The following is a 14515-nucleotide window of genomic DNA, read 5'->3' as shown; positions in this document are numbered from 1 at the left end:
CTCCTGGCCAAAACCTAATTCACCCTCTTTGCAAGGTTTGTGACCTATACACCCTGTGGACCGTACTTCCCAGAGAGGCTTCGCCTGTATTTGCTCTCGAATCTCTTATTTATCAAGCTTTGTCCACATCCCATTCAGGTCTACCGGAATCCCACGGTGGGTGGCCTCTGAAGAGGGAAGCAACTTGGCCTCTAAGGATCCCTTTTAGCGCAGGTGCAGACGTGCGCTGGAGCTGGAGGTTTGACTTCCTTTTCCTCCGTGCTTGGGCATTCCCTGAACCGTGGGTTGCAGGGGTTCTCTTTCTCTATTGCTTTTTTTTTTTTTTTTTTTTTTTGGACACAGAGAGAAAGCGAGCACAAGCAGGGGTAGCAGGCAGAGGGAGGAGCTGGCTTTCCGCGGAGCAGGGAGTCCCATGTGGGGCTCCATCCGGGGATCCCGGGACCCTGGGATCATGATCTGAGCTGAAGGCAGACCTAACGGACTGAGCCACCCAGGCAACCCCTGGGGATCCTCTCTTAAACGCAACCTTCAGCTCAGGGCCTAACCCTAGGTCCTCCAGCCTTTGGAAAGTTTGGGAAGAGTAGAGGAAAGGAGGGAGGGCCCCTCTGTGTGAACAGGCAGCCACAGGCTGGTGCCCTGGAACTCTCAGAATATAAAAATCTTATCAGCAGGAGGGAGCTTCTTCAGTAATTTAAGGGGCAGAAGCCCTGAATCGTGTTAATAATGTTCCATCAGCAGTGCTGCACAGGTGATTCCTAAGTATTCTGTTCCTTGGAGGCTTCTGTGCTGTGCCAGAGGATATTTAATGGGCTTCCTCGGAGCACCGATGATGTGTTCCCCCCTTGCCTGTTGAAAATTACCCACTACTCCAGCAATTTTCTGATCACTAATTCAGTTTTGAGGCATTTTGACATTAAAAGATGGGAATGTTTTACCTGGGAAACAGAAAAGAGTTTGGGGGTCCTAAGGCCTCTTTTCATTTTGTACTGCGGGTCCTTTTCAGCCACAGCTGGTAGTGTTTTTTTGCCAGTATAATTATCTCGTGGGCCTTAAATGAATGTTGTTGGCATTCACTGCATTAGACAAGCCACACCCACAGATCTCTGAGATAAGCTTTTCTCTACCTTGGACTGCTGCAATTTTGGGGTTACTGCTTGGGAGGCCAGAAGTCTGAGATGGATCTCCTTGGGCTAAAATCAAGGTGGGGGAGGGCTATGTTTCTTCTGGAGACTCTAGGGGAGGATCGTGTTCCTTACCTTTTACAGCTCCCAGAGACTGCCTGCCTTCCTTGGCTCCGAGCCCCCTACAGTTGGTGCTGTTCTGCGCATGGCCACAAGGCCTAGCAGACGCGAACCCTATAATGGCAGTGGGCAGTAGTGGTTTTCCTTGGTGTTGGGATCCCAACCAAACTCCCCAACGGGCGCAATTCTGCCTATGGCCACTGGGTGGCGTTCTTCATTGCCTCAAGAATGCAGAAGCTAGGATTCTCCTGGAAGTTCTGGGGGCAGAGGGATGGGACATGGGGTGTTGCGGGGGGCGGTGCAGATTTCCACCTTGGGACGGGTAAAGCACAGCTTCTGCAGCTGCACCTGTCCTTTGGGGATGTTCCATCTGCCTTCCGTGGTCCTGTGCCAAGCTTCTGGGGCAGATTGAAGACTGTTAGCTAGGGCTGGCTCTGGTCCGTGTGGCATCTTCTGGCCTGATAAGGAGCGCCCCGCCCCAGGAAGTCCTGAAGACTGTGTGTCCACACAGTTTTCTGTGTGGAATCTCTGTGTGTCCACAGTCATCAGTACCTATAAGTGGATGCTGGTAGCAATCGGAGATGGTGTGAGTAGGAGTTGCTGAGGACTCAGGGTTGGAAATAGAATACAAAGAGAAAAATGTGTAAAGATTTCCCATGTCCCTTTGAGGCACTCTGTGCCATCCTTAGTTCTGAGTGCTTTACATCTCTCCGTTCATCTTCACAACAACCTCATGAGAGAGATAGGGTCATTATGCCCACTTTACAGGTGAATAAACTGAGGCTTTGAGAAGTTAAATGACTTGTCCTGGTCACGCAGGCAGTGAGTAGTATAACCAGAATTTGAACTAAGCCCACTGCTCTTAACCACTATGCTGCACTGGCTCCTGGACCCTGGGGTATGGAGGAAAGAGCCCACGGTAGAATTGAAGCCACAATAACGTTTTCCTTGCCCACAAGTTTAATCTCTCTACTTTCATCATTAGCATCATCTCCATCTCTACCCAGCTTACATCCGTCTCTTCCACATCACCTCCGTCTCTATTTTCTGTCTCCGTCTCTATTTTCTGTCTCCGTCTCTATTTTCTGTCTCCGTCTCTGTCAGCATCATTCCCGTCTCTATCATCTCTCTCATCTCATTCTCTCATCTATCACCTCTATCTCTCATCTCTCCTCTGTTCCATCTCTCATCGCCCTCTCTAACTCTAAATGTAGTAGCAGAATTATCAATAAGCAGAAAACCAGAAACAGTTTGAATATGGAACAATGTGAGGTTAAGTTCTGACATATTTATATGACAAAATCCTCTCTGTTGAATTTCACAAATATTTAACCACCTGCTCTTTGACACACACTAGGACTCCCGTGGCAAACAAATTGTTAAAAGAATGCTGAGAGCTTCCATTTCAAGCTGGTGGACCGAACTTACACATTTCCCCTTTCTCTTCCTCTAGTTCCCACTGAAATGACAGTGAATATGTGTAAAGGGAACAAAAACCATAACAGAATTGAGACAGGTTCAGAGGCAGGGGGCATATACCAGCCACTGTATATGAACTAGGGGGGTAATTAAAACCCCCTAGTTCTTCATTCCTAAATACGGACTACCAGAGCTCCCCAGATACTTGAGATAAACCAGCTGCATAGAAGGACCAAGATAACCCGATTAATTGATTCCAGAGGAAATCAGAGACTAGGAAACAACGTTCAAAAAATGAAAATGTACAAATGGTTTCATTCCTCACAGTGGCTACCAAGTGTTTTTGAGAATGTGGAGCCCCTGGAACTCTTGTGCGCTGGCAATGGGAAAGTAGAATGGTTACAGCCATTTCGGAAAACCATTTGGCAGGTTCTTACAGTGTAGTTAAGGGTAAACTTACTACAGGACCTGGTAGTTCCGTTCCATATATAGACTTGTAGCAGGTGTTTACCGCAGCTTTAGTGATGACAGCCCCGAACTGGAACTCGCCCAAATGTCCAATGGAACGCTACTCAGCAATTAAAAGAAATGAACCGCTGGGGCACGCAGCACAGATGCATCTTAAAAGCACTCTGCTAAGTTATAGAAACCAGACACAAAATACGACAAATTATGTGATTCCATTTTGTAAAAGTCTAGAATATGCAAAGCTACAGAGACAAGACTGACTGCAAACGGACATGAAGGAGCATTTTGGGGTGAGGAAAATGTCCTATATCTTGACTGTGGTGCTGGGTACAGAGCTGTGTGTACATTCAACCTAAGTTCTCAAGTTTTTATGCCTGCCGTTGTTGAATTTCATGGCATGTAAATAACGCCCATAATAAAGCTCATTTTTAAAAGTGAAAATATGTATCCTCAGGGAAAGCCCAAAGCCATTTCCATCACAAAGAAAAGTAGAGGATGCTTTGAAAAAAGGAATATATAATAAGATATAATCGAAAATCATTGTCAAAGCACCAATCAAAAGAAGGCTGGGGTGGTGATACTGATATCAAAGGAGACCTCAGAACAAGAGCTATTCCCCGGGACAAAGTAGGTCATTTCACAATGCTGTAGGACAAAAGCAATCAATATTAACAATCCCAAATGTGAACCCACCTGAACGATGAGCTCCAAGGTGCAGGAAGCCAAACCCAGCAGAAATGCAAGGAGAAACAATCCACATGCACAGGGGAAGACTTCTGCACTTCTCTCTCGATAATTGATGGAACAAGTGGACAGAAAGTCGGCAAGGATGTGGGAGACCTGAGCCGCTCCATCTGCAACTGACCTAATGGACATTTGTGGCACACCGTGAATTCTCAACCCAATCAGTGGGCGTCTGGGCAGGCGCTAAGAACGAGAGTGTAGATACAGTCGTTACCATGGAAGACGTGGCTGCATGTGGACATGACCTGGCTTCTGGAGGGCCCGAAGGAATTTGGACTTCACTAAGGCTGAACGCTGTCCTGTATATTATGTAGCACATTTTATTGACATCAGAGCAGCTGTTGCAGAATCTTCCAGAAACTCTCCCCACTGCTCTGCCCTGGACCCCACTGCACTTCCACTCCCTTACTCCCCAGTCTCATTACAAAGCTTAACAGAAAAAGCCGAGATGGGCATGTGGTGGGACTGCACAACCCGGAAGTTAAAAAAGCAGATCATGGAGTGGGAATTAAAAAAGCAGATCATGGAGTGGGAAGTGTAATGTCCTACTTGTGTGTAGTGATGCTAGAAAGGATATGTGTCGGGAGGAAGTTCTTTCGGGATAGACCCGAATTCTTAAAAGAAGTTAACTCTGGAAAGGTACACCTGTGAATAATTATTGTATCATTTATCCAAGTGAGTTAGTATTTGTAAAGTGCTTAGGGCAACACCTAGCAGACAGTTAACTGCTATAAAAATAATTATATTAAATAAATCTAGGTTTTTCAATTTTCCTACCATAAACATGTATTACTTATATAATGGGTAATAAAAGTAATCTGTAAAAGACTTCTGACTCCATTAAAGTCAATTGAAAAAGAGATGCTTTTTTGTTGTTAATGAGATTTGGTGACTAATGATCCAGGGCACTGAGCCCAAGGAAGGAGTCAGAAATGACCTTCAAGTGCCAAAGGGAAGCCTGGTGGACCACGAGAAAAAGGAAATCAATAGATGTTCTTGGCAAGGCCCAGTCTGTGGGAGGCCTACTTTAGGGAAGGGATAGGAAAATGCCCTTCTCAAACACACAAAGAGGCCATGACCTGATTTTCTGAGTCAAATCTTTATTTGGCAAACAAAGCTCCTTCCTGACAATGCAGCCACATGAGGGGAGAAGTCAGGGACCGCCCCTCAGAAGCATGTCCTCCAGAAAATGAGGAGTCAAGAGTTCCCCCTCCTCTGCTGTTGCTTTCGTGACAAGATGGATGTGGTCTGTGGATAATGGACTGCAGGGCATCAAGGCCCTTCCAAGATGCTCCCTTCCCTGGAGACTCAGAGGGGTGGCGGGAATTGGACCCAGGGGCCAGGAAACCTCATGCCCGTGGTCTGCTGGGCTGTGGAGAGCTGGGTAGGAAGGAAGCGCCCTGGAGGACAAGGCTCCAAGGGACTGCAGTCCTGGATTCCAGCTCCCTGGGAACAGACAGGGGCTCCAGGCTCTGGCTGAGGCCCCGCTTGGAGTAACAGGCAGGCTCCATCCCCCGCTGAAGCTCAAAGCTGGCCCTGAGAGGAGAGGCAGCCACTCACAAGAAGGGGTTGTCATCGCCCCTCAAAATGGGCTGTGATTTCCTCCAAAGTCTTTCCTTTGGTTTCCGGGACACAGGACAAAGTGAAAAGGACACTGAGGATGCAGAAGGCGGAGGCAAGCCAGAAGGCACCGTAGGGCCTGAGCACCTCCTGGAAAGAGACGGGAAGGCCTTGTGTGGACATAGCAGGTCGGGGGCCCTCGTGCGATTCCAAGCTGAGGCCCCGGCCTGCCTTGCCTAGGCTCCGGGGGGTGAAGGAGGGTCTGGCCCGGCCATCTGGAAGCCTGGGCCAAGCCCCATATGGGGTGTGGATGTCGTCTGCCCGGGAAAGCTGATGCTCACTGTCACACCCGCTACCAAGTGACAGTGGGGCTGCCCCCGCACTGGGGTTGGCTTCCAGGGCCCCCAGACCCATGCTCCATGCTCTGCTTTGGCCCTGTGTTGAATTCCTTGCCTCCAGAGGAGTCTCTTCTTGCTGTCGGCAGGAGCGGGTGAGCTCTCAGCAGCTTGAGATGGGGCATGTGAGCTCACAGGGCACTTGGGGCTCACCAGCAATGGAGGGAGGAGAGAGCAGCTCCCTCGGGTCAGAGCCTGGCCACCCTCCCAGCGCAGGCGACCTCCCGCGTGCCAGAACCAAAGCCCCCTCCCTTGTCAGCTCCTCCTCCTCTAGGACCTGCCACCCCCACACCCCCTTGGAAGTTCTTCTGTCAGCCTTTTGGACACTCTGCACTCCTGAGTCACTGTCAGGTCCTTTGCCATCTCCTCCCTCCTTTGTTGTTCGTCTCCCCACAGCTCCCAGCAAGCCATTTTCACTTCTACTTCTCTGCCCTGGTCTTCCCAACATGTTCCCCAGGGCAGCCCATCTGAGCGGGCCCAGGCCAGCCCCAGGCATCCACGCCTCTCATGACCTGCCCCTCCTTGCTCTAGCCCAGCCTCCTGGTGGTTCTTTCTCTCTCCACTGTCCACTGCCATCCCAGTCTGGTGGGAAAGGGCACCCTGTCTACCTCACTGCCGCCCCTGGCTCCTTGAACAGGCCTGGACCTAGTATGTCCCAGGAGGCGTGAGGGGAATGAATGCCTGACCAGATGGCCTGTGTGCTCCAGAACCATCCTCCCCTATCAGCTGGGGAGCCCTTGGGGCAGGATCCAGGTCTGTGTCAGTTCACGTGTGTGAAAGTAGCAGGATGTTAAAATGAACGGATGCCCCCACAAGCTGAAGGGGAAGGTGCCGTCATCCTCCTCCATTTTCAGCCAAGGAAGCTGGTTAGAGAGGGTGAGCGGCACACCCAAGATTGCACAGTGGGAAGTGATCAAGGTGGGCTTAGAGCCCAGGCCTGTCAACTCCAAAGCCAGGGTTCTTCCCACACAGCCCTATATCCTGGCCCATGTTCCCAGCGTCCAGTGGCGGAGGCCAGTCCTACTGGCCAGGAGAGCCTGAAGTCTCCCAGTTGGTCATAGCCTGGGTTCCTCACCTTTTCTGGCCTGTCAGGCTTCCCCTCAGCCCTGACCAGGATGTCTGGTGTCCCAGGAGGGTGGCTTCAGCCTTCATGCGAAGCCACTGACCCCGAGTCTTCCACAGTTAAGAATAATTCTGAATAGTGCTCCCCACCAACTATGAGGGGGAGGCCCTCTGGGCCCGCACTCACCATAACATTGCTGAACTCTTTCGTCACCAGAAAGGCCATGAACCAGTTAGTGAGGACGCACACACCAGTGGCCATGCCTTTGACGTGCAGAGGAAAGATCTCTGACATGAGGAGCCAGGGGATGGGCCCCCAGCCCACAGCGAAGCCTGTGGGAGCAAGAGAAGCATCAGAGCCCATGCGGACAGACCCTTGGGATTGCCACAGCACCCTCGTGCCAAAGCCTCGTGGTTTCCAGTCCGGCCCCTCAGCTCTGCGCCTTCCTTCAGCAATGTCTTGGGCCAGTCCCGCCACTGCTTACACATCAGGCTTTTCTCTCCAGAATGGGGTCATGATGGGGCCTGCTTGGAGGGCTGATTTGGGGGGGTATTAAGTGAAAGGGGTAGAGAAGGGCTTAGCTCAGGGCCTGGAATAGGGTCAGAGCCATAAACGCAGAGGTGGGGACCCACGTGCTAGAGAGGCAAGGCTTGGTAGGCCTGGCTTGCTGGGAGCTTCAGGAAGCTGGTGGTGATGGGAGGTCCCCATAGCACCCCCAACCTCCCCACGGACCCCCTTCTCACCGGCGATGAAGAGGCACATGCTGCCCACCGCCAGCCAGGCCAGCCCCACGCTGGTGCTGGCGGGCTCCATGGAGAGAGGCAAGAGGAGCTCCACGTGTGAGGAGTTGCTGGGGCCGCCCTGCGTCAGCCTGAAGTAGGCACCGAAGGCACTGGTGCTGAACACCATGACCACACCTGCGAGCGGAGGGTGGTGGTGGGTGGGGCCCTGCGACAAGGGGCTGCAGCCTGGGCGTGTGGCTGGCACTTGGGTCTGGAATCTCGGTGTGGTGTGGCCACAGCAATGCAGCCTGGGTTTCTCTGGGAGGGTTGTGAGCACTGGTGCCCAGACTGGCAGCCCCCAGCCCCATCCCACCAGCCCTAGCTCAGACCTTGAACCACAGCAGACTCCGAGAACCTCCGAGGCAGAGCCTCCCTGGCTTGAGCAGCAGCAGGGATTTCACCCCCATGCAGTGGATTGTCTCTGGGTCCTCACCATGGCCCCCCTTAGCCCCCATTTCATACTGGGGAAACTGAGGTTCAGAAAGGTGAAGTCACTTGCCCGAAAAGACCCCAAGCTTCCAAGTCAATTCTCCTCCCAGGTCCTCAGTTTCCACGTCGTAAACGGGGCCCTGATGGCACCTGCCTGGAGGCTCAACGTGAGGGGTGAGGGAAGCTTCAGTGACCCTGGGAGCGCGGGCCTGGTGTTGGGGGAGCACCCCCGTGAATCTCTGCCTTGTTCTCATGGGTGCTCCGCGGGCCTTTTCCTGCTGCCCTGCGGTGGCCTCAGAAAAGACCCTCCAGCCTGTGGTGGGGAACCCGGCCTATGCCACCCTGCTTTCACAGGGCCAAGTCCTGGACCTCGGGCCTCACCTGACAAGGTCAGGAGCAGTCTCCGCCCAGCTCTGTCCATGATGAGGGCCGCCAAGGCCGTGACCAGCACCTGGATGATGCCCACGATGACCGAGGCGAGGCTGCTGTCCTGGGGAGATGGGCCGAGGTGGGTCAGCCAAAGACCCCGGGACTGGGCATCTAGATGAGGAAGGCTGGGGCAGAGGCCTCTTTACCTTGAACTTGGCCTTCTCAAAGATGGTCTCTGCATAGAACATGACAGCATTGATCCCTGACAGCTGCTGGAAGGCCATCAGCGAAACGCCAATGATGAAGGGCTTGTAGATGCCAGGATGCCTCAGCTGGGCCAGATGGAAGCCCTGCTCAGACAGAGGCCCGTGTCAGTGCTCCTCCCTCCCTGCTCCTGAGGGGCCACTGTCCTAAACCCTGAGCATCAGCTCCTTGTCACCCGGGCCTCACATCAGGAACAGGTCCCCGCATCACTTTAGCCTTACCATTTGTAAGGTGACAAGGTCCTCACCTCCCCATGCCCCTTTCTGATTTGTTGGGGGGGGCGTACCACGAAAAGATTACATGGACACAAAGCCAGGGGTTCCAGAATCCCACCAGCCCTGGGCTAGGCCTGGGCCGAGCGCCTGTCTTGCAGCTGCTGAATCCCTGCCACCAGCAGGCTCGTGCTGGGAGTCCCATCTTACAGATGCAGAAAGGCAGGCTTAGGGATGTGAGGGTCACACAGCAGACAAGTGGCAGAGACAGAGTCTCCTGCCCTACAACGCCCCACCTAAAACTCCAATTCCTCAAGTCTGCATGCCTGTGTTTCCCCTTGACCCAGCCGGCCTTTTCTCTTCCTGGAGTGGTAAGGTCAAGGCTAGGGCCCAGGTAGTTAGTGGGGCTCCAGCAGGCCCCTGCTTGCTCACACAGAGGACAACGCCCCCACTTGTGCCTCCATTCCCCACGTGTGTATGTGAAGCCTTGGGGACGGGCTGTGCAGGCCTCCCCTGGCTGCAGAAGGGCCGTACCTCCCCGTTTCCTACCCACCCCCCACCCTCTGTCCCATCCCACCCCGGCTCTGGCTCCAGCCCCTCACCTGGTGCTCAGCCCCAGCAGGGACCTCCTCCCGGACCTGCTCAGAGCCCCACAGGAAGTGCATGGCGGCCATGGCTTCCTGGTGCCTCTGCCGGGTCAACAGGAAGCGGGGGGTTTCGGGCATGTAGCACATGAGCAGCAGCATCAAGGACGCGGGTACACAGCCCAGAACAGCCAGCCAGCGCCACTCTAGGACCCAGCCTGGTTGGGGGGCAGGCGGTCAGATGTCAGAGCAGGAGTGCGCCAGGCTGGATCTTATCAGGGCATGCCCGCCCTCTCGCCAACCCAAGGACTCAGCTTCAAGGGTGGGGGGCCTCACTACCTCCGTGTGGCTACACTTGTGTTTGTCACCAATATTGTTGTCACCAACTGGGGCTGATAAGTATTATAGAAACGCTGGTGGGTACGTCATGATGCTACATAGGCTCAGTAAATATCTATGCGGCAATTAAAGACAGAATGAGGCATTTGCTCTTTGTCTAAAAGGTAGGGGAGGGAGAATGAATATGTACAGACTCTGGAAGGCCACCAAGCAGCGGGCGAGGCTGGCTCCTCTGGACGGGAAGGGGGACAGTGTGGGTGAGACGCTTCATGGAACACCAGTGGATCAACCGTCACAGAAGCTGATCAAGGAACGTGCTGGTTAGGATGAGCTGGAGGGAATTCTGTAGGCATACTGACACCCACGTGTCTGTCCCAAATGTCAATGTCTGCATTTGGCAAGGGGTTTGGCACCCCAAGGGGCCCCCAAAGCAGCCAGACTGCTGGATGGTAAGTGGGCAAAAATCAAAGAGCCCAACCAGGATGTCGCCCACTCTGAAGAACCAGACGGCACATACTCTGGTCCCTCTGGGTCTCAGGACATCCCTTGAAATTCTCATTGAGGACCTTTGACTACGTCACTTAAAGACAGAGGAAGTAAGGCTCATTGGAGCAGTGTGACTGGCCCAAGGTCACACAGTAAGTGTCCCCTGACATTGTACTGTGTGATGTGAAGACTCTCTCCACCCCAGTTCTGGTGAAAACATGTCTGCCTCTAGAAGCTTCCTCACGCTGACCCCAGCTCTGACCCTTGGGTCCCCTGGAACCCTTTTCTTTCACACTGCAAATTCAGTACTGGTATTTCTGAGAGACATGCTTGAGCCCTCCATGCCCCTGGGCTGAAGAGTTTTAGGGGTGTCCCAGCCACCCCCTTGAGTCCTCAGTTTGTCACTGCACAGTGAGGTACTGACCTAACCGGTCAGTCCCCACCCGTTTCAATGGGCTTCTGCCCTGGGAAGATGAGGACATCCCCTTCTCCAGCTCTCCCTGGACAAGACCCACATGTCCCAGGGGCTCAGGGAGCTGGTCTATATGACAGGCTGTGTGACCTTGGGCAAGTCCCTTGACCTCTCTGAACTTCAGTGTCTACAGCTGTGAAAAGGCCATACAGCCATGAACCGGGATCAAAAGAGAGGCTGTGAAACTACCTGCCAGGTAGGCCAGGAGGATGCCTGTGACGACCATCAGTTGTACACAGGAGCCCAGCAGCCCCCTCACTGCGGGGTAGGAGATTTCAGAGATATACACCTGTGGGCAGTGAAGAAGAAACTTGACTTGGGCTGAGAGTTCTTTTTTTAAAACTGAAAAGCCTCAGCCCTTCAGAGTTGAGGAGAGCCTTGGCGGGGGGCTGCTGCAAGCCAGGTAAGCAAGCAGGTCCCAAGTCAGCAAAGCCCTCCCCATACCTCCCCAAGGATCAGCAGCAGGTGTTTTAAAGGGGAGTAAGGATATAGATACATGGCTTGCTGTGTGTATGTGAGAGAGAGAGAGAGAAGGCCACAAAGCCTTTCAAACTTCGATCACATTGTGACTACCCTTGATAAAGCGCAGGTTCTGATGCAGTAGGTCTAGGGTGGGACCTAAGATTCTGCCTTTCTTTTCGTTCTTTTTTTTTTTTTTAAGATTTTTGTTTATTTATTTGACAGAGAGAGAGATCACAAGTAGGTAGAGAGAGAGGCAGAGAGAGAGGAAGGGAAGCAGGCTCCCCGCCTAGCAGAGAGCCCAATGTGGGGCTCAATCCCAGGACCCTGGGATCATGACCTGAGCCGAAGGCAGAGGCTTTAACCACTGAGCCACCCAGGTGCCCCCTGCCTTTCTTTTCTTATTTAATTCACTTATTTGAGAAAGAGCAGGGAGCAAGGGAGCGGAGGGTGGGGCAGAGAGAGAGGGAGAAGCAGACTCCTTGCTGAGCAGGGAGCCCAAAGTGGGGCTCCATCCCAGGACCCTGAGATCACGACCTGAGCTGAAGGCAGATGCTTAACCACCTGAACCACCCGGGGCCCCCCCAAGATTCTGCCTTTCTGACTACCTCCAGGTGACACCCGGGCTGCTGGTCCCAGAATCACATACTCAGTGAGAGTGAGTGAAAGCCAACTCTTTGCCTCAGTTGCTACCAGTGACTGCCACTGCTTCCTCTGGGATCCGGGCCAGAAAGGTCTTACCCATACTTCTAGGTTATTCTGTACCTTATGCCCACAAGTAAGATGGGCGTGTTTTTGTCCAGTAACAAAACCCAAAACATAAAATCCGACTCAGCTGTTACCTGCTGCCCAGCAAATGCAGGTAAAATGAGTCGTGGGAGCAAAAGGATGACCAGGGAGGACTCTGAGCCACACTTTTAATCTTGACCAGGTTGGTGCGTGGCTGGTGGACCATCCAAGCCTCGTGGCCAGCAGAACGGTTTACTGGTCACCCTGCAATTTCCGCTGCCAGGGTCCAAGCACTCCTATAAGCCACACCAGGGCTCTATGTGCAGCTTTGCTTAATCCCTACAACCACTGCATGAGGTAAGGCCATTATTCCCATTTTACAGGGGAGGAAAGTGAGGCACAGAGAGGTATACTCTGCCCCAGCAAGTGAAGATCCCTGGATTTCACCTGGGTAGACGGCTCCCAAGTCAGCCTGGACAGTGGTGCACTGGAAGATGGGAAGCAGCTGGAGGACTAGTTCCTGAGTAGCGAAGGGGAAGAGCAGAGCCCAGCAGCCTTTGTTGCCAGGACAAACAAGAACAGGATTTTCCCGCTACACTGTAGTCAGTGGTCTGAATGACAGCGGGAGAGCTAAGCCTTACTCTAGGCTTCTGTGACCATCCACAGGTGGTATCTTATTTGTAGAGCAGAAGAGAGGCCTGGTTAAGTGGCACAGTCCTGGGTTCGAGTAATAGCTTCGCCACTGCCTAGTTGTGGCTCGAAAAAGGGCTTCAGTTTCTGAAGCTCACTTCATCTGTCAACGAGGATAACGGCGGCTCCTTCCAAGGCCCCTCGCGGGGCTGGGGGGTGGTGGGGGAGTGGGCGGGGGAGGGTGGTGCCGGGAAAGAAGATAAAGCCGGCGAGGGGCGCGGTGCCAGGCATCCAGGACGCCGCAGCCAGGGAGTACCACGCCCCCAGTCCTTCCCCGTCCCAGGGCGCAAGCTGGGGGGCACTCACCGGGGCTACGAGCGAGGCAATACCGCAGGCCAGGCCGGTCAGGAGGCGGCCCCCGAGCAGCATCCACACGTTCTGGGCCGCGGTGATAACGGCAAAGCCGACCACGAAGGGCACGGTGCAGAGCAGCAGGCTCAGCTTGCGCCCGGCGCGGTCCACGAGCCAGCCTCCCAGCACGCCCCCCGCCGCGGCTCCCAGGGTCACGATGGCCTGGGGCGGGGCGACCGCACGATGGAGAGGGGACGCCACCGCGCCGCAGCCCAACCTCGCCCTCAACTCCAGCCCCAGCAGCCTCCGGGAAGAGGGGATGGGGGTCCCACGCTGGCGGTCGGGGGTAGGGAGCGGGTGACCCCCGGCAGGAGAGCCGGGACGCACCGGGCAGAGGGTCTCAGTGCCCGCCCGAAGCCAGGTAAGCGCGGGGGGCCCTCGCGCGTGGGGTGGAGGACGAGGAGCCCAGGCGGGCTGGAGGGTGAGCCCGAGGCCTCACCCCGAACCAGGAGGCGGCGGCGTCATCGAGGCGCAGGGCTGGGGACGCGGCGCGGCGCAGGCTCGGGATGGCCGGGGAGCTGTAGCCGAGCGCGAAGCCGAAGCTGAGCGGGCCCAGGGCGGCGGCGAAGGCGGCGAGGAAGACCCGGCGGCTGAGGGGAGCGCTGCGGGGACAGCGCGGCGGGTGAGCGGCGCCGGCCTGGGCGCAGCAGGAGGGGCGAGGCTGCGTCCCGGGCCCGGGTCTCCCCCACCCGCTCACCTGCCGCCGGGCGGCCCCAGGAGCGGCTGTGTCTCCTCCGGGTCCTCCGGCGTCATGTCCGCAGCCAACGCCTGCTTGGTCAGCTCTGTTGCCTGAACTGCCACGGGTCCCGCGAGTGCAGCCGGCACCCGCCTCTCTGGGCAGAGCCAGCCAATAGGCGGGGAGAGGAGGCGCTGGGTTGGGATGGGGACGACCAATGGGAACGCCAGGCGGTGGTAGCCTCGCCGCTAGGCACCACCCTCCAAATCAAAGCCGACCAATAGGAGAAAAGAGCCGGTTGGCACCGCCCACTGGAACGCCCCTAGGACCTGCCTAGGCAGTGCTTAGGTGGGGCGGAGTTTGTATGTGGGCCTGGAGTAGAACCGTCCAATAAGAGTGTGGTGCGAACCCAGGGGCGGGATCAGAAAGCGAAGCGGAACCAGCCAATGAAGGTGTAAAGCGGATTTCATCTGCTCCTGGATCCGCCTCTCTGTCTAGCTTCAACCAATGAGGCTAGCAGCAGGACGAAGGTGGAGCCGCTACACAGCGCACGGGACTTCCCGCACCGACTCAGGGCAGCGGCGGCTGTGCTACCCGGTCGGCTGTGCGGTTCCTGCTCTGCGTTAACTGGTACCCTGGGGCCAGGGTTCCCCGCGCCTGGCCAAGCTCAGCCCACTGCCACCCGCAGGGAGGAATGTCCTGGGCCGCTCTCTTTCCTCTCGCAACCTGGGCTGCTGGGGGCAGAGGCATGTCCCTGCGCGCTGCAGCCGACCTCGGTGCGGG

General features: G+C 55.0%; 1 protein-coding gene across 3 annotated transcripts; it reads right to left on the bottom strand.

Annotated features, from left to right (window-relative positions):
- Positions 1 to 4952: 4952 nt before the first annotated feature.
- SLC2A8 (solute carrier family 2 member 8) lies at positions 4953 to 13870 on the bottom strand. 3 transcript variants are annotated; one of them, XM_032865910.1, is made up of 10 exons: positions 13754 to 13870; positions 13496 to 13658; positions 13012 to 13218; positions 11017 to 11116; positions 9549 to 9748; positions 8677 to 8820; positions 8483 to 8591; positions 7634 to 7807; positions 7077 to 7222; positions 4953 to 5582 (listed from the first exon to the last, which is right to left on the bottom strand). In XM_032865910.1, exons 1-10 carry the CDS (start codon positions 13807 to 13809, stop codon positions 5445 to 5447), a joined length of 1437 nt encoding a protein of 478 aa, XP_032721801.1. In that variant the 5' UTR covers positions 13810 to 13870; the 3' UTR covers positions 4953 to 5444. The 3 variants fall into 3 exon arrangements, with proteins under 3 accessions (XP_032721801.1, XP_032721803.1, XP_032721802.1); XM_032865912.1 differs by lacking the exon at positions 7077 to 7222; XM_032865911.1 differs by lacking the exons at positions 13012 to 13218; positions 13496 to 13658 and having other exon boundaries at positions 13754 to 13830.
- Between the last annotated feature and the right edge of the window lie 645 nt (positions 13871 to 14515).

Source organism: Lontra canadensis, unplaced genomic scaffold, assembly GCF_010015895.1.
Source record: "Lontra canadensis isolate GAN:19392208 unplaced genomic scaffold, GSC_riverotter_1.0 scaffold30, whole genome shotgun sequence".
Taxonomy (NCBI): Eukaryota; Metazoa; Chordata; class Mammalia; order Carnivora; family Mustelidae; genus Lontra; species Lontra canadensis.
Note: the sequence above shows the minus strand (reverse complement) of the source record. Positions and strands in the feature narration are given on the sequence as shown.